This window comes from Quercus robur, chromosome 10, assembly GCF_932294415.1.
Source record: "Quercus robur chromosome 10, dhQueRobu3.1, whole genome shotgun sequence".
Taxonomy (NCBI): Eukaryota; Viridiplantae; Streptophyta; class Magnoliopsida; order Fagales; family Fagaceae; genus Quercus; species Quercus robur.
Genome location: NC_065543.1, coordinates 34726790 through 34745515, shown reverse-complemented (window position 1 = coordinate 34745515; position 18726 = coordinate 34726790). Strand labels below are relative to the sequence as shown.

Here is an 18726-nt window from a genome sequence, read left to right as displayed (position 1 = left end):
TGGATTGGTGCTGTATGTGCAAAAGAAGTTGGGAGTTAGTGGATCATTTTCTTCTTCATTATCCCATAGCTTTTGAGTTATGGACAATGGTGTGGAATTTGATTGGTCTTCTATGGGTTATGCCAAAGAGTGTCACCGATTTATTCTCAGCTTGGCAAGGTCCTTTGGGCAAACATTGAAATATAGTTTTCTGGAGTGTTGTGCCACATTGTCTTGTGGTGTCTTTGGTGGGAATGGAATGTGAGATGCTTTGAGGGAAATGAATTTTCTATACTCAAGATTAAATCTCTTCTTCACCCTTTGCTGGATTGTAATACTGCTTTTAACTCTCTTCCCTGTTCTAATTTATTTGATATGTTAGAGCATTGTAATTTGAGAGATTGATGTACTGCTACTCAAGTACACCTTGTACCTGGGTATTCTCTTTTTTTATTAACAAACTTTCGTTAGTCATAAAATAAAAAAAAGACGGCAGGTTTCATGATGTATGTTGTGGAGTGGAGATTTCGATCTGTAAATTTGAGGATGTGGGCTTGTGAAGTTTAGGTCTGGGTTTGGAAACATGAGACATTGATGCCTGCTAGGGTTTGCAATGGGTCAAGGCCAATGGTCTTTGGGGTTTGACATGTGGATGGTGATTCAAATGACCCACCCACATCATCAAGGTGGCAAGCCCCCCAGACATATGTGCGGCAGCGGAGTCTTCAAAAAAAAAAAAAGTTTAATTGAAAAAAAGGGATAAGATATGATCAGCACCAATGGTTCAATATTATGAGCATGAGGCACTGGGGAGTGGTGCCAGTGCAAGGGAGATAAAGGATGGGACCTGGGACTGCATGAGTGGTGGTGATCAAAACAAAATGATAGTGGGAGGGATAGCATGATCCAACTTAAATTCATCTTGCTTCAAGAGTTAAGCATCATTAGCTAGTCAATGCTTCCCCCATTATTAGATATCTAAACATGCATGATATTAAATCCTCATTATAAATTTAACAAGTAGAACAAATAGCAGCTCAAAGCTAAATGTAAAATCTCATTTACACTGGTGAAAATGAGCAATACCATTATGACCAAGACAGGTAAACTTTCAAAGCCCAGCATGTGAACTTTTTAAACAGTGTCAAGTTCAGAAATAAGATAACTGGGCAAGTTCAAAATTAAACGCTTATGGGATAAAAATATGTTTAATTCGGAGATCAACCAACAATTGCTGCATGTTTATCAATCAATACACGCAGTGAATTCAAAGAACCAGTGACAGATGAAATTAACTCAAGTCTGGGTATGCCATCCATGGAAAATCTCCAATATAAATGCTACTGAAAATGTGGATTTGTCAAACTATATAGGGAAACATGACAAAGTAGACAAAATAAAATGATATAAGATCTCACCTGCAGCTTAACTTTTATGTCCAAAACCATGCGTTCCCTTTCTGCCTGAATGAATAAATAAATAAATAAAGTGTCAGTTTAGTTCAAGACAATTCAAAAGTTCAAACAGAAAAAACACTCAAGGCATCTTGGTGATGGTGTAAAGAACTTACAGCCCTCTCCATTGGACTGAGACTTCCTGCTTTGGAATCCTTACCCACTAGCATAGAAGGTGAACTGATAAAAAGAAAGACAAAATGAGGGGTGCACTAACACTCTAACAGGCATGACAATAAGTATACAACACTGGAATGAACAGAACATTTTAAAGTTGTCACAAATAAATATATACCTAGGGGTATGCTTTCCAGAGAAATCAAAAGCTCCACTTGCTGCTGCAAGAATCTGCCTCCTCTTTTCCTCCTGCTCCTCTGTTCTAATGTTTGAAGGAAACCTGTCATAAGTATATTTGGCACCTGATCCTGAAGAACCAAACAAAATGAAAAATGAATATTACTATCTCCAATTTGAAATATCTTTGTCTTTTTATAATTGATGTATATAACTGGCAATCTCGAAAAAGAGTAACATCAAATACACCTGATATTCCTACATCAGGATCTGATATTGTTATAATCTCGGGCTCTACCAAAGATGAGGGAAGTATTGAAGTAGGATTCTGACCCCTTCCAATTGCATCTTGTAACTTGTCAAGGAGATTGTTATTGTTATTATTATTTTCACCAGAACCCAGACCTCTATCCAGATAATCCAAGAAACCATGTGAGTCTAGAAACTGTGCTATCTGTGAAAACCAACAAAGAGACAAGTACAGTCAAGGGCACTAAATTTTAAAGTGGAATGAGGAATAATTTAAAATCAAAAGAGAAAATTAACGTCATTTATACAAAGTCCAAAAATAATGATGATGATGATAACAGTAGTAATTTTTAACATCATTCATAATTAACCAAAAAAGAAAAAAAAAAAAAAAGAAAAAGCAATGAATTGGAAAATGGAATATAAAGATGAGTGGAATGACATAACATCACCATGGGCTCAGGTGGTTGGTTGGTTGACCGAGAGCGCTTCTTTAGAAATGCTTGAGTGTTGAAGCCATTATTTGCTGAACTTTCCTGAAAGAGATAATTTTACCCCCCCCCCCCCCCCCCCCAAAGAAAAAAAAGGAAATGACTATGAATGATTAAAAACTAAATCCATATTAAAAGATATAAGATAAAAGTTCATACGATAAAATTGCGGTAGCCACTTAAAAGTGAAGCAAAGAACTTTAGGAATATTAGCCTGCACATAAACATTCACAGAATATAAAATCAGATTTTTCATGTAGTAATGCAGTTTTTTACATGATCAAGCAATTCACATTGACATATTAAAGCATCACTGGTCATACAAGATAAGCATACTTAGTAACGTTAAAATGATAAGTAAGCATAATAGATCTTAAAAAAGACAAACTACTTAGAGAGTTTTATAATGTAAAACTCAACCACAAAAGGCTTTGCTTTAGAACTCACACTATGGATCGGTTTTTAGATTCAGAATTTCTAGTGCACACATGTAAGTTGCCTAGAAGATCCACTCATACTCAAATAGGAATATCAAAAAAGAAAAATCAAATAATTCTTTTAATAAGTAGACAAGTACATAAGGAAAAACGTTGACTCACAAGTGAGAACAGACAAGTGTTTGAGATTGGGGACTGAGTCAAGAATCAATAAAGCATACACTTAATATAATATCCAAGAAATTAACGCTAACTGCAGAGTACCTGTATCATCTGCTAACGATCACTTAGCCTATAAAGCAATGGATCCAATATATAAAAACATGCAACAATCCAATTTTCATAAAGATCATATCTTAAAAATGCAAATGGTGAGGTTTAGCCTTATGCAACATAACTGCATGTGTACATAAGATTGATAGTTTAATATTAGAAAATACATATTCTCTACTTGCTCACACAGTAGAATTGTCAAGAAATTTACCACTTCGACCACAAAATAGTGTTGGAAGAATTAAGAGATAAACCAGGAATAGAAATGAGTAACTTGACAGTCTCCTAAACTAGAGTTAGGCTTCAAGAACAACCATCAAGCTAGAATTTCAGTGGCAGGCATAGATCCGAAACAGGAATATGGTGACTTTATTAAGGTAATTGTTACACAATCTCCCTTTTCTCTGCTGAATAAATAAGCATGAAAAGCTTTAAATCATGACCTTAATACTAAAAGGCCATTTATAATAGAGCAGAATTGTTCCGTTGAAAACTAGGACGGAAAGCACCCTCTGGAATTGAAGTGTACGGTGTACCACATATCATAATTTTCTAAAGACAGGAATGCAAAAGCCATCCAAAACAGTATATTTATTTAAATGCAGTAAACTGAATTGGCTCTAGGAAAGCAAGAGTACTTCATAAATATTTCACGTGACGTCCAAGTATCACCTAAGTTGAAGGTCATGATCCTCTCCCCAAGGCTTGTTGCCCCATATGGTTAATTGCTCAGATAAATTGCAAAAATCAGCCTTCATCTGATCTATACCCACAACATTGGGATACAACAACCTCATGATTTCACCACGCAAAGAGCTTAATTCTGGCTCTGGAATAGGGGGAATATCCTCTGTTGTAGTAATACGATTATACTCAAGGTCTACCACAACCACCTATAAAGGGAAACATATAACCATATGTCAAGTGCAACCAACAAAAGACCATGAGCAGCAATAGATAATATCTTCATTCATAGTAATGAAGAAACAAATATTCTAATAAAAAAAATATTAAGCAAGAGCTCACATATCATGTTGTCTAGCAATGCCTCACTAACAATTGGGAAAGCTATCCTAGGCAATACTAGAAACCACCAGTCCCAAAAATTTAATCTATCAAACACAAGTCAGTAATATAGTGTCCGTTTGAGAACAATTTATCTAACTTTTTGTTGAAAACTTTTTGCTGAAAGTATGCTAAAATATACTTGTACTTTGAATTGGCACCAATCCATTAGAAAATTTTCAATAGAAAATTTTATTAATCAAGCAAACTTGTTTCCATTGGAGTACAATGGTGCACTTATATAGACTACTAGAGAAAACTCTAATCCTAATTGACTTGGGTCAAAGACCAATTTTTGAATTACAAAAAACTAGCACTTGACTTTATGAAATTAAATAATAATAAAAAACTATTAACCTAATTAGATAATAAAGACCTAGAATAACATTCATTTTGATAATTCAATAGTTAGGGGAGGACAGATTTGAGCCCTAGACATCTCATTTAGAAACACCAAGATGTGCCAGTTGAGTTACAATGCTCTTGGCAAGACCTAGAATAACATTCAATGGACCAATAGTAAAAACACAATTGACTTCTAAGATTAGACAAAACTAGATTAAAATAAAATTGTCTTCATGCTTCCGTCATCAATTTCTTAAACAACTGCTTAGAGGAAATTTTGAAATGTTATACCAAAACGGGTAGTATAGATCACTTATGAGAGCTAGTTGTGGTAATTCATACGTTGAAATGTGTGCTTCCTTGAAAAGTGGGAATCCCTATAATGGACCAACAAAATGGTATAGGAGGAGTATATAAAACACATAAAAAGACAGTAACAACTGTCCCCCTCGTGCAAGACCAAAACTGCATATAAACCCAAAAAGGAAACAGAAATAGAAAACACCAAAGCAGAAACTGAAATAGTTAAAGCTTCTTAAAACAAGAGCACAATAAGTTTTAGACCAACTCCCCCCCCCCCCCCCCCCCAAGCCTCTCTCCATTTAAAATTTTTTTCCCTTCTCTATTTTATTTTATAATGTTATTATCTTATGTATATGTGTGTGTGTGTGTGTGTTTTCTTTTTTTATTTATCATTTTGCACACACATTTGCATGCACAACAGCTAGTTTGAAAATAAAAAACATGGATTAACAAAACTATAGTCTGAAAGCATATGTCAGGGCATATCATTGCCAAAAAAGAGGCTGAAGGATATAGAAAGACACTTGTCATTGACCCTCATCTATCTAGAGAATGGATTGACAAAATAATAACACTCTCCACCAACTAAACTAGAGAACCAAGGGCAGAGATTGAAGTAATGAAATACAAAACGCTTCAAATTTTGGAAGTTGGAATTTGGAACTAGACCAACATCTATATGTTTGAACCCCACTCTCCCTCCCCATTATCTACCAATCAAAAAAAAAAATTTCTTAGTGTGTTAGAATCGGTAATTTACCATTTCCTAATAACTTAATCTTTTGGGACAAACGGTAATTTATCATAGTATTAGAGCAGGAGGGCTTGAGTTTGATCCCTGTTTCAATTTTACCTCCCATTTAAAATGTTACAAATCACACATGTTAGGCTCCATTTATTAAGGAGGAGTTTGGGCCCTCACATGAGAAGGAGTGTTAGAATTACGATTATGAAATTAAATTCACCATTTTCTATTAGTTTAAGCTTTTGAGATAATTAGTAAATTGTCAGTGTCTCAATCCGTTTGAAGCTTTTTCTGCTTATCCTAAGGTTGCAATACCTACACTATGGAAGTTCTTTTAAGATATTACAAAATAGACCGTTAAATCGATAACACTTAATATGAGAAGTTATTGTTTGCAGAATATTCATATAGATGAAACTTCAAAAGGGTACTTGCAGTTTACCCAATGGCACAACTTATTTGGAAAGTAGTGAAAGAAATTAAGTGAAATCTTTCTTTTTCTTTGACTTATCATGCACAATCCATAAGTCCAATAAGAGGTTAAAATAAATGTTGCCTACTGCAGCGAAATTAAGTGGGCTGTTTCTTGGGAGGGGGGTGGGGAGGGGAAGAAATACTGCCACCTTCAAGTAAAACACCAAGTGATAAAAACCAGGCAGTGGTAATGAATAAGAGATCAAAAGGGTAAAATAAAACTGAAGTTTATATATAAGAACTTACGCCATCCATTGCCAAACCAGATGTATCAACACCTGAATGGAGGCCCATCATATATGGCGTAGGAGCATCAATATAGTCGACTCCACTGAAAAATAGTAATGGAATGTAGACATGCTTCAGCACAACAAACACACCAAGATTAGATGAGAATCTTTATAAAAATCACAAAAAAGGTATCAGTATGGTATGTGATTATCTTGTATTAACTGAATAACAGGTTAAAACTGCCATTTCCATCAATAATATAACCATAAATTTTTTTTTTTAAAATGATGCTGGCAGAATTGCAGAAATCCGCAAGGCATATGTAAGGGAAACATTGTTTCCTAATCCAACAAAAGAGAAGTTGACTTCAAAATATGAAACCTTACCTGCCACCGAAATGGATAAATTAAATGACATATGGCCTCAGATACAAGAGTTAAAAGTGAGTACCTGGCAAAGACAGGAGAACAACTTATTGACATAGGTATGATAACAACAATCTAATGTATTATTAATGAAATTGGTCAAGCTAAGTACAAAATATTATACAATTTGGACATAAAACTGTGCTTTATTAGGTGATGAGAAACAATTATAATCAAAATAGACATTAATTCTATACTGCACAAATAGCTGCTATGATTCAAACACAAGGATACACAAGCATAACATACTTTTTAGGGGGCAAAAAAATAAGAAAAGAAAAAGAGTAGAATACCTGAAAACATGATTTTTTTTTTAAATAAGTAACAAAACTTTATTAATTAATAAAAAAAAAAGAACCCAAGGTACCCCCAGTTGTGGAGGACAATAAAGGACAATAGTGGAGGATTTCTTTGCTGCATTAGGACAATTAAGGACAATAGTGGAGGATTTCTTTGCTACATTAGGATTATCTTTGCTGCATTATGGGTGGTGTTCGTAGTTTTTTCATTGAATCCAAACTTTTTCAACTGGTGGTAGAGGAAGGGGGACGGTATTTTTCTTTAAGGATTTTTGAGTGGTGTAGGTACTTCATGAAGTCGGTCTTCATGGGTAAGAAAGTGGCACAATAGCTGATAAAGAGTTTAGAGCAGATAGTTGTTGGGAGCAGTCCGAAGTGTTTTTATTCATTCAGGGAAGGTGATTTAGCCTACACCCTCCAACGGTGCTCCAATTCTTTTGGCTTGTTCCTACTATTAACTAAACTTAAAGTTGGCGGGTCTAGGAGGTCCATTATTATTCCAGTAGGCAGAGCAAAGAATGGTTGGAGGGTTTTTGGGTTAGAGTTAAGGAAGATGTTGGAACCTGAAAACTATGTGAATGGTGGGACTGGGTTATTGAAGTTTGTGGCTCAGCCTCATAAGGTTAACTTAGGGGTTCAACCTTTTAAATCCTTTGTTGATACGGAGCGTGGGCATGAGGTGCAGGTTAGGGGCAGAAACCAGCCAGAGAAGCAAAACCCAATCAATAAACAAAATTTGTTGAGAGAAGCACTGGTGATCTTACAAGTTCCAATGAAAGGTAGAGCTGTGGGTTCTCGGTGCAATGCAGAGGAGTTTTACATTGGAGAGACAAATCGGGTAGGATATAATAAGAGATCTCCGTTGCATTTCAAATCAGTTTGGTTTGAACATGGTTATGGAAATAAACGTGAACTGGGGAGCTCTGACTGGGCAGGAAAAAGCTTGACTGTTGAAGTGAATGGGGAAGGAAAAAGGAGGGTGGCATGGAAGAAAGGTGGACTGAGGAATTCCTTATGGGTAACAAGGGATCAGAAGGAGCACGTACCTAGTAGTTCACGGGTTCACCAATCTTCTTTGGTGGGCTTAGGTAATCAAATGGGCCTTCCTGTGTTCTCTGGTCCAAAGCCCACCGGCCCAATGAGATTAGAAGTGGGTGAAAGCCCAACTCTGGGGGATCCAAGACTCTTAAGGCAGGAAGCCCAAGCATCGGTGATGTCTAAAGTTCATCACGAAGCTTCGGAGGCTCAGGACAACACAAATGCTTATGTCGTTCAAGTTGTGGAGTCTTCGGCACCACCGGTGAAGGCCGGTACAGTGCGTCACCAAGATGGATTGTCGTCCAGCACAATGCGACACCAAGATGGATCGCCGGCATCCCAAAACGACATGGATCGTTGTTCGGTGAAGGTATCAACGATGGTTGGTGGCCCTTTTTCCGATGGGTTTCACGCTGGGCTTCACTGGCGGTATGGGATAGGGCCAATACAGCTTTTTCCCACACCACAAGGTCAGATTTAGTGGCATTTCCTCCAACCGAGCCTCTAGGTTACCTTGCAGAGACTTCGGCGGAGGCTGAGAGTCTTATTTCTGGTGAGTATGGTGCCGATGAGCCTTCGTCCATACTGGGTAAGACAAAAATAGAGGGTGATAGGGCATTAATAGGTCTTGAGCTTTCCAATCATGTTCTGAGTCGACTGAGAATTGGGTTTGAGGAATGGGGTGCTCCGGGTGGAGATGAAGGTGGTCGAGTTGAGGGTGCTAGTGATATACAGGGGATTGACACCTCCATTCAGGCTAACCAATTGGTGTCGACGTTGTCTGAGGTCGATACAACTTATACAGTTGAGGCCCTGGGTGATGTGGAGAGTTCTTCCCCCTTGATGTCTATTAATCCCCTAGGGGTGGTGGTGACGGCTGAATTGAATTGTAATACAAAGGTGAGGAGGTTGGATAACAATTTGAAGGTGTCTAATTGGGTGAAATATAGACTCCCTGGCTTCAGTAAGATGATGGGGCTTTCCTTGGGTTGATATGAGAAGAGGTGTATTATGCTATTACAAAGACTTGAGACAGAGATTGAGGCAACCAAGTTGGTGCATAGGAAAGATGCTACCTTCCAAAAAGCTATCTCCAAAGATAAAGGGAAGAGGGAGTTGAGGAATTTGATTTCCTCGGTTAATTATGATGGGAGATAGTTTTCCTTTCTTTGGCTGCTTGACTGAGGGTGTAGTAGGGAGTTTACAGTTTCAATGAAGTTAAGAATGGTGTCTTGGAATGTTCGAGGTTTGAATGATTCGTGGAAAACGTTTGGTAGTTAGAAATTTATTACGGGCTTGGAATTGTGATGTAGTTTGCCTTCAAGAAACTAAGCTTGCGGGCAAGGATAGACAGTTGATTTGCAGCTTGTGGAGTTGTCCCTATGTAGACTGGGTAGCCTAGGATGCGGATCAGACAGCTGGTGGGATTTTGATGATGTGGGATAGGAGGGTTTTAGAAAAGCTAGAGGTAATGGTGGGTCAATTTTCCGTATTGGTTCGGTGGTAGGGTTTGGGGGATGGTTATATTTGGGCTTGTTCTAGGGTTTATGGCCTGAATGATAATAACTTGAGGGGGCAGTTCTCGGATGAGTTGATTGGAATTCAGCAACTTTGGAAAGTTCCACGATGTTACATAGGGGACTTCAACATTGTTCGGTTTCCTAGTGAAGGGTTGGGGGGATCACGTCTGACCCCAGCTATGGAGAATTTTTCTAAGTTCATTGAGGAGCTTAGCTTGATAGATTTGCCATTGGAAGGGGGGAGTTATACATGGTCGAGTGGCTCGGAGCAGCCTTCGATGTCTAGGATAGATAGAGTTCTGGTTTTTCTTGATTGGGAGGATCACCATCCGGATGTGACCTAATGGGTTTTACCTTGTCCTATTTCAGACCATTTCCCCATATTAGTGGAGGTAGGAGGGATATTAAGGGGGAAAAGTCCTTTTAGGTTCAAGAACATGTGGCTAAAGTCGGAGGGGTTCGAAGATAAGGTTCATTCTTGGTGGAATCAATATTCTTTCTCAGGTACCCCTAGTTTCGTACTTGCCAAGAAGCTGAAGGCATTGAAGGAAGATATTATTTAGTGGAACCGGAGTGAGTTTGGTAATGTAGAGAGTTGGAAAAAAGAACTGATGGAGGCTTTGAAATTATTGGATTTTAAGGAAGGGGAGCTCGGCCTTTCTGATGTGGAGTTAGGTGAGAGAGCTGAGTTGAGATCACAAATACAATACCTTCTCTCTTTGGAAGAAGTCTCGTAGAGACAGAAATCAAGGATGCTTTGCATTAAGGAAGGTAACAACAATACCAAATTTTTCTACAAGATGGCCAACTCTTGGAGAAGGCATAATCATATTGGTATGTTGGAGGTGGATGGGGTTACCTATGAGGACGAATCTGAGATGGCCGACCAAGCTGTACAGTTTTATAAAAAATTGTACAAGGAGACAAAGGAGTGAAGGCCTTGTGTGGAAGGGTTGGAGCTTGATCAAATAGAGGGGTTGGAAAGGGATTGGCTTAAACGGAGGTTTGAGCATGAGGAGATTCTTCGAGTTGTTAAAGAGATGGAAGGAGATAAAGCTCCAGGTCCTGATGATTTCTCTTTGGCTTTTTATCACCATTGTTGGGAAGTTGTGGAAAGAGATGTCTTAGCTGTGTTTGAAGAGTTTTATCAACACAGCAAGTTTGAAAAATCTCTTAATGGAACTTTCATAGCCTTAATCCCTAAGAAGAATGGTGCTTCCAATATTCGAGATTTTAGACCTATTAGCTTGGTGGAGAGTGTTTACAAGATCTTGGCTAAAGTGTTGGCAAACCGCCTAAAAGAGGTTTTGGATCAACTGATATCGGAGTCTCAGAATAGTTTTGTGGGTGGTAAACAGATACTTGATTCAATTCTCATTGCTAATGAGTGTGTTGACAGTAGGGTGAAGAGTAAGATTCTGGGGGTTATTTGTAAATTAGATATTGAGAAAGCCTATGACCATGTCAATTGGGAGGCCCTTCTTGATTTTCTGAAGAGAATGGGATTTGGGGTGAGATGGTGTACATGGATCCGCACTTGTATATCTACAGCCCAATTTTCTGTCTTGTTTAATGGGTCTCCAGTTGATTTTTTTAGGAGCTTGAGGGGTTTGAGACAAGGGGACCCGCTATCCCCCCTGTTATTTCTACCTATGAATCACGGGTGCGTTTCGGGACTCGGGTGCAGGTGCGGGTGCGGGTGCGGGACTCAGCAATTTTTGAAAAAGTAGGGATCTGTTTATTTAACCCATGTCTCTCCTCCCCCCTCCTCCAACCCACCCTCCCCCTTCCCCTCTCCCTCAACCATCACCTTCTTTCTTTCCTTTTTTGTCACCCCCACCTTTTCCCTCTCCCTCTCCTTCCCCCATTTGCTTTCCTCCACAATTCGGGCTTTTCCCTTATCCTTTTCTCCCTCCTCCACCACTGCCTTTGCCCTTCCCTTCCCCACCATCTCAGAGGTCTAACCAAGCTCTACCTAAACAGCCATCCCTTGTACCTGCACCTGTAATCTCACCTTGTCCTCCCTCCATCGAAACCTCTCTAAACATCTCTCCTAAACCTCAATCCTTTGTCCTTGGGGGCAGCAAGAGTTCTTTTCATGTTGATGCAAAACTTTTTTCTTTTTCTTTTGATGGGGGGCGGTCTGATTCGTATGCCATACACGAGACACGTCGGAATGTTAAGAGCTCTATTTGGGTTGGACGTAGGGGCATAGAGTGGTTACTTACTTGTCTTGAAGATATTCGAGATTGGGTGCCTAGCCATGTTTTACTTTGTAAGAGATTTAGGGAAAATGGGAAGTTGTTAGAGTTCTGTGGAAGATCTAACAAAGCTGGTTTGTTTGTTGTTATTGCAGTTTATTTTGGTGGGGCTAGGAGAGGTAGTATTATGATACCAGCAAGCTCTAATAGAGCTGGTTGGTCTTTATTTCAGAATGAGCTTAGGAATTTTTGCTTTGGTGTTAAACCGATCTCTTTGGCCAAAGTTTCTGTTTTTAATGGTGGTGGAGGTGCTGCTAGTGATGGCCGGAGTGGGAAGAGTATGTTTGTTTTTGGTAATCAGCAGAAGTTCAGGAAGTTTGAAAAAAATGGAACTAAATGGGGGCAGAACGTGAATCATGGTGGTTATTTTGAAAATGGTTCAGCTAGAAATGGCAATGTTTCAGCTTTATCTGGCAGACCCACGCGGGCTTGTAAGTTTAAGTTGACTCCTTCCTTATTGGCTTTGAGGGTGTGCAAACCTGTGGGAGGTAGACGTATAGTGACTTTCCTGAGTGCTAAGGAGATCAGCTAGCCCAAGGATGTTGGTGATGGGCCAATAGTCACTAAACTAAAAGGTGGGCTTGTTGAAGCCCAGCCCGTTGTGCAAGTTCCTTCTTTAAAGAAGGGCAGTTTGGTCAAGCCCACTTCTTTACAAGTAAAATCTGGTGCTCAGACTACGTGGGTTATAGGTGAGTGCTCGAATGGTGTTAGAAATGGTAACTTCAAGTCGCCGGAGAGCGCCACAGCGCCGGAACTGGTGCTTAATGCCTCTGCACTCAACGGCGAAGTGACCCATAGTTCATCGGAGGCTTCACCGGCGGGCAGGTTGGTGGGAGCTTCTCCCGACGTTGCTGTTAGAGTGACGGTGGCTTCAGGTTATGAGCCGTTGATGGATGGGTGCACGCCGATGGTTGATTCCGGTGCACCGGAGGCTGAAGTGGCTTCTCCGTTTGCCATTTTGGAGAGAACCAATCCCAATGAAGAGTTTAGTGCGACGGCAGCTTCAGTTTCTGAGCTGGAGCTTGATGGGTGCACGCCGATGGAGGATTCCGGTGCACCGGTGGCTGATATGGTGGATTCCGATGCCGGCAAGGTGGTTTCTTCTCCAGTGAGTACGGCGATGGTGCCGCCGGCTCTGCAAAATGGGTCACAGGCACATCGTCGGCATCGGTGGGTGAAACAGAATCGCTTTTCCCCTTTGTCTGAGCTGTGTAATGAGCTGGGTACTGAGTTTGGGGAAGGGGCAGATCGGGTCGAGTCTATTAGTGACTACCACGAAGTGGTAACACAGCCAAGGTCTGAAACTTCTGTTGGTATTTGTCATAATGATTCTGGGCTTCTTTTCCTGCCGTGGGACAACAATGGAGCTGAGAAATGTGGGGGTGGTAGTGGGGGGAAAGATATTTGTCTTTTGGAGTGTAATCCTTTGACTCGATGGGATCCTAATACTCTTGGTGAGATGGTGTCGGTTCAGGATGATACAAGAGGGGCTCAGATGGCTAAAACTGAACCAAATTCAAGTTGGGTGTCCCAGCTGATGAAAGATTTTTGTAATATGGTGGGTTTTCCTATTGTGAAACATGAAGCTCAATGTTTGGCTTTGTTTCGCCTTCTTGAACAGGAATGTCTCAAGGTGATTGAGGTTAGGGGGACTAAGCAACCTACAAACTCAGGGTCACGAGGTCTTAGGGAGCTTAAGGGGCTCATTTCTAATGTTAATTATGAAGGTGGTTCTTCTAGGAGTAGGAGTAGGAGCAGAGCTCTTTCGAATGTTGTGGGGGTTGTTGGTAATTTTTAATGAATTTACGACTACTTTCTTGGAATGTAAGGGGGCTCAACAATCCCCGGAAGAGATAGGTTTGTAAGAATTTTCTTAAAGAGTGGAAATGTGATATTGTTTGTTTTCAAGAAACGAAAGTAGCTTCTTTTGACACTGCTTTTGTTCGAAGTTTATGGGGAAGTCCTTTCATTGATTGGGCTGCTTTGGATGCTGTCCAGACTTCGAGAGGGGTCTTGCTGATTTGGGACAAGAGGGTTTTTGAAAAGATGGATGTTATTGTTGGACAGTTTTCTGTCAGTGTCTTATTGAGAGGGGTAGTGGATGACTTTGTTTGGGCTTGTACAGGTGTTTATGGCCCCAATGAGGATAGTCAGCGGTCTTTTTTATGGGAGGAGTTATTACGGGTGCGTGCTAGGTGGCCCATGGCATGGTGTTTAGTAGGGGATTTTAATATTATCAGGTACCCTAGTGAAAGACTTGGATGTGAGTCGTTCAGCCCGGCTATGTTTGCTTTCTCGGACTTTATAGAAAGTAATTCTTTAGTAGATTTACCTTTAGAGGGGGCTTCTTTCACTTGGTTTAGAGATTCTGGTATTCTCTCTATGTCAAGAATTGACAGAGCTTTGGTTTCTCTAGATTGGGAGGATCATTTTGAGAATATATCCCAACGGCTGCTTCCGCGTGTTATCTCAAATCATTGTCCGCTTTTGTTGGAAGCTGGTGTTGTTCGACGAGGTCGCAGTGCCTTTAAATTTGAAAACATGTGGCTGCAAGCTGAGGGTTTTGTTGATAGAGTGCAGCAATGGTGGGTTGGTTATAGTTTTACAGGCTCTCCAAGTTTTATTTTGGCACAAAAGTTGAAGGCTTTGAAAGCTGATTTAAAAAAGTGGAACAAGGAGGTGTTTGGTTATTTGGCTTTTAGAAAGAAGAATTTGCTTTCTGAACTTATGGGTTTAGATGCTAGAGAGGAGTCAGTGGGTCTTTCGAATGAGGATCACAATCGTCGCATTCAGCTTAAAGGGGACACAGATCATTTGGCCTCTCTTGAGGAAATTTCCTGGAGACAAAAGTCTCGTGCTTTGTATGTGAAGGAGGGAGATAATAATACTCGTTTCTTTCATAGATTAGCAAATTCCCATAGAAATGCTAATCTAATTAAGAGGAAAGAGGTGGATGGTGATCTTTATGAGGATGAGACTGATGTGCGCTCTCAGTTAGTCCTCTTTTACCAGGGGTTGTATAAGGAAACTGAGGCTTGGCGCCCTACTATGGATGGTTTAGACTTTGCATGCATTGAAGAGGAAGAGAGGTTGTCCTTGGAGAAGGAGTTCTCGAAGGAGGAAGTCATCCAGGTGTTAAGGGAGATGGAGGGCGATAAAGCCCCTGGTCCTGATAGTTTCACCATGGCTTTTTTTCACAAATGTTGGAGTGTTGTGGAAAAGGATGTCATGGATTTCTTTGACTATTTTCATCGGCACTCTATGTTTGAACGGTCTTTGAATGCTTCGTTTCTCACTCTAATTCCCAAAAAGTGTAATGCTGTTTCCATTAAGGACTTTTGCCCTATCAGTTTGGTGGGTAGTGTGTACAAGCTGCTATCCAAGGTGTTGGCTAATAGGTTGAGGGTGGTTTTGGATAATTTTATCTCAGAGTCTCAAAATTCGTTTGTTGGCGGAAGGCAGATTCTGGATTCAGTGCTTATTGCAAATGAATGTCTGGATAGTAGGTTGAAGAGCAGATTTCCAGGTGTGGTTTGCAAGCTTGACATTGAAAAAGCTTATGACCATGTGAACTGGGAGGCCTTGTTTTATTTGTTGGGCCGAATGGGTTTTGGGGTGAAATGGAGGGGATGGATTAAGGCTTGTGTTACTTCTGTCCGTTTTTCTATTCTGGTAAACGGTTCCCCTGAAGGTTTTTTTGGTAGTTCTCGTGGTTTGAGACAAGGGGATCCATTATCCCCGCTTCTGTTTCTTTTGATTATGGAGGTTTTGAGTAGACTTTTGAAGAAGTCAGAGGAGTGTAATCTTATTCGGGGTTTTCAGGTGGGCCCTGTGAACTCTGTTGGGTTGCGTATCTCCCATCTGCTATTTGCTGATGACACTATCTTATTTTGTGATGCCTCTAGGGAACAGCTTCTGTCCATTAGGTTGGTGTTGTCTTGTTTTCAGGCCTTTACGGGTTTGAAGGTCAATGTTGGGAAAAGTGAGATTGTCCCTATTGGGGAGGTAAATAATCTAAACGCTCTGGCTAATATTCTTCAATGTAGAGTGGGCAGTTTGCCTATGAAATATTTGGGGATGCCGTTGGGGACTTCTTTTAAGACAGCTTCGATATGGAATCCTATTTTGGAGAAAATGGAGAAGAAGCTATCTGGGTGGAAGCGTCTCTATTTATCTAAGGGTGGTAGGCTCATGTTACTTCAGAGTACCCTCTCAAGCCTCCCAACATACTTCTTATCTCTTTTTACTATTCCTAAAGCTGTGGCTGCTAGATTGGAAAGGATTCAAAGGAATTTTCTTTGGGGATCATCTGAGGGGAGTTTCAAATATCCTTTGGTGGCTTGGGAAAAGGTGTGTTTACCCGTCAAGATGGGTGGTTTGGGGATTAGAAGTGTGGTGTCTTTTAATCAAGCTTTATTAGGGAAATGGTTGTGGAGATATGGGCATGAAGATACCCATCTTTGGCGGCGAGTTATCTCCACAAAATATGGTGAGGGCCAAGGGGGGTGGTGCTCTAAAGTGTGCAGGAGGACTCATGGGTGTGGCCTATGGAGAAGCATTAATGAAGGGTGGGATAGCTTCTCTAAGCATCTGTCTTTCGTAGTGGGTGAAGGCACTCGTATACGCTTTTGGCATGATAGGTGGATTGGTGATAATACTCTAAAAAATCTCTATCCTAATCTCTATATGTGTTCAGCGGTCAAGGATGCTTGTATCTCTGAGGTTTTGTGGATGCCAGATGGGGGTACTGTTAGAGTATGGGATTTAAGGTTCTATAGAGCTTTTGAAGATTGGGAGTTAGCTGCTTCTTATTCTCTTCTCCAGCTTATCCAATCTCGCATTCCTCGGGGTGATAGGAGTGATACTCTTTCTTGGCGGTTGAAGGGTGATGGAAATTTTGACACCCGGTCTTATTACCATGCGATTCGGGGTGCTTCGAATTCTTTGTTTCCTTGGAAGGGTGTTTGGAAACCAAAGATTCCTAGGCGAGTAGCGTTCTTTTTGTGGACAGCTACTCATGGTCGGATCCTCACTTTGGACAATCTAATGCTTAGGGGTCGTCCGTTGGCTACTTGGTGTTGTATGTGTTGTTGTGATGGGGAGTCAGTAGACCATCTTCTTCTTCACTGCCCTATTACTCATTCCCTTTGGACTTTTATGCTTCAGGCCTTTGGTATTCATTGGGTTATGCCAAGATCAGTGGCGGGTTTGTTATCTTGTTGGCATCAGTGGCTCGGGAAACATAATTCAGACATCTGGAATTTGGTTCCAGGGTGCTTAATGTGGATTGTGTGGTTGGAACGAAATCGTCGTTCCTTTGAGGATAATGAGAAGACTTTGGACGAGTTAAAAGTTTTATGCCAACGTAGTCTTTGGGAGTGGTCTCGATGTTGGGGTTTTACTGAATGTTCTTCTCTCTTTGAGTTTATGTCTTCTCTTAGCTTAGTTTCCTAATTTCTTGTTTTGCTGTGTTGTTTGTTTTTTTCCTCTTGTTCATCATCATGAACAACTTGTACTTTTCTTTTCTTTTCTTTTTTCTCTTTATTAATAAATTTCTGATTACCTATCAAAAAAAAAAAAAAAAGTAGGGTGCGGAACTCCGCGATTAAAAAATTATTAAAAATATTTTTATTTATATTTTCTATATATTTTTACTATTAAAATATTCTTAAAAACACATTAATATACCTTGATTCACAAAACAAAGAAAGAAGAAGGCAAGAAACACATCTAAGGTCAGAATTTCGACTGCTCCGGCGAGTTTCAAGGCCGATTTCGGCCTGTTTCGGCCGTATTGGTCACCGGTCGGCACGACCCGATATGGCCGATACGGCCTGATTTTGGCCGAATCAGCCCAGTTCAGCATGAATCGAAGCCGATTCGGCGCGAATCGAGCAGTGTCGGTGCGAATCCGAGAAAAAAAAAATAAAAAAATAAAAAAATAAAAACTTAGACACGGCACCGACGCGCAGTCAACTGTGTCAAGCGCTGCATCCCGCATCGGACTTAGGTGTGGCACCCTCCCAGCTGCGTCCGTGCTTTCTAGATTTCTGGTTATGATGGAGGTTTTCAATAAGATGATTAAAAGAGCTGAAGAGGCTGGTTTGTTTTGAGGCTTTAGGGTTGATGGTAGACGAAGTGGAGGGGTATGTGTCTCGCATCTTTTGTTTGCAGATGATACGATTTTGTTTTGTGATGCCGATGAGGAGCAAATTCTACACGTTAGGATGCTTTTTCTTTGTTTCCAGGCAGTGACAAGTTTAAAGGTTAATGTGCTAAAGAGTGAGATGGTTCCCATTAGGGAGGTTCCTAATGTCCGTGTCCTGGCAGAGTTTATGGGATGCCAGATTGGGTCTTTGCCTATAACCTATCTTGGTATGCCATTGGGGGTGTCCCACAAGTCCCCTACTGTTTGGAATCCTATCTTGGAGAAAATTGAGTGCAAGTTGGCAGGTTGGAAGAAGATGTATTTGTCAAAAGGCGGAAGACTAACATTGCTTAAAAGCACATTATCTAGTCTCCCCACCTATTTCTTGTCTCTTTTTGCCATCCCTACGCATGTGGCCAATAAAATTGAGAGGCTACAAAGGGATTTCTTGTGGGGGGATTACAAGCTACACTTGGTGGGATGGGATAAGGTGTGTGCACCTTTGGAAAATGGTGGGTTAGGAGTAAGGAAATTAACTATATTTAATAAAGCCTTACTAGGGAAGTGGTTATGGAGGTTTGGGATTGAGGAGACAAGGCTTTGGAGAAGGGTCATAGCTCTCAATTTTGGGGAAGAATTTTGGGAGGGGGGGAGGGGGGGGGGGGGGGGGGGATGGACTTCCAAGCTAGGTAGAG

At 40.6% G+C, this 18726-nt stretch overlaps 1 protein-coding gene across 1 annotated transcript in view; it reads right to left on the bottom strand.

Moving 5' to 3' along the window:
* LOC126702279 (DENN domain and WD repeat-containing protein SCD1-like) overlaps positions 1-18726 on the bottom strand; it is a 60009-nt gene that overhangs the window by 31526 nt on the left and 9757 nt on the right. The window contains exons 6-14 of the mRNA XM_050400949.1: positions 6727-6790; positions 6356-6469; positions 3850-4070; positions 2627-2681; positions 2429-2512; positions 1977-2181; positions 1729-1858; positions 1550-1613; positions 1398-1442 (exon numbers count right to left, since the gene is read on the bottom strand). Of these exons, the coding sequence (XP_050256906.1) occupies positions 1398-1442; positions 1550-1613; positions 1729-1858; positions 1977-2181; positions 2429-2512; positions 2627-2681; positions 3850-4070; positions 6356-6469; positions 6727-6790 (982 nt within the window). The remainder of the gene's footprint in view (positions 1-1397; positions 1443-1549; positions 1614-1728; positions 1859-1976; positions 2182-2428; positions 2513-2626; positions 2682-3849; positions 4071-6355; positions 6470-6726; positions 6791-18726) is intronic.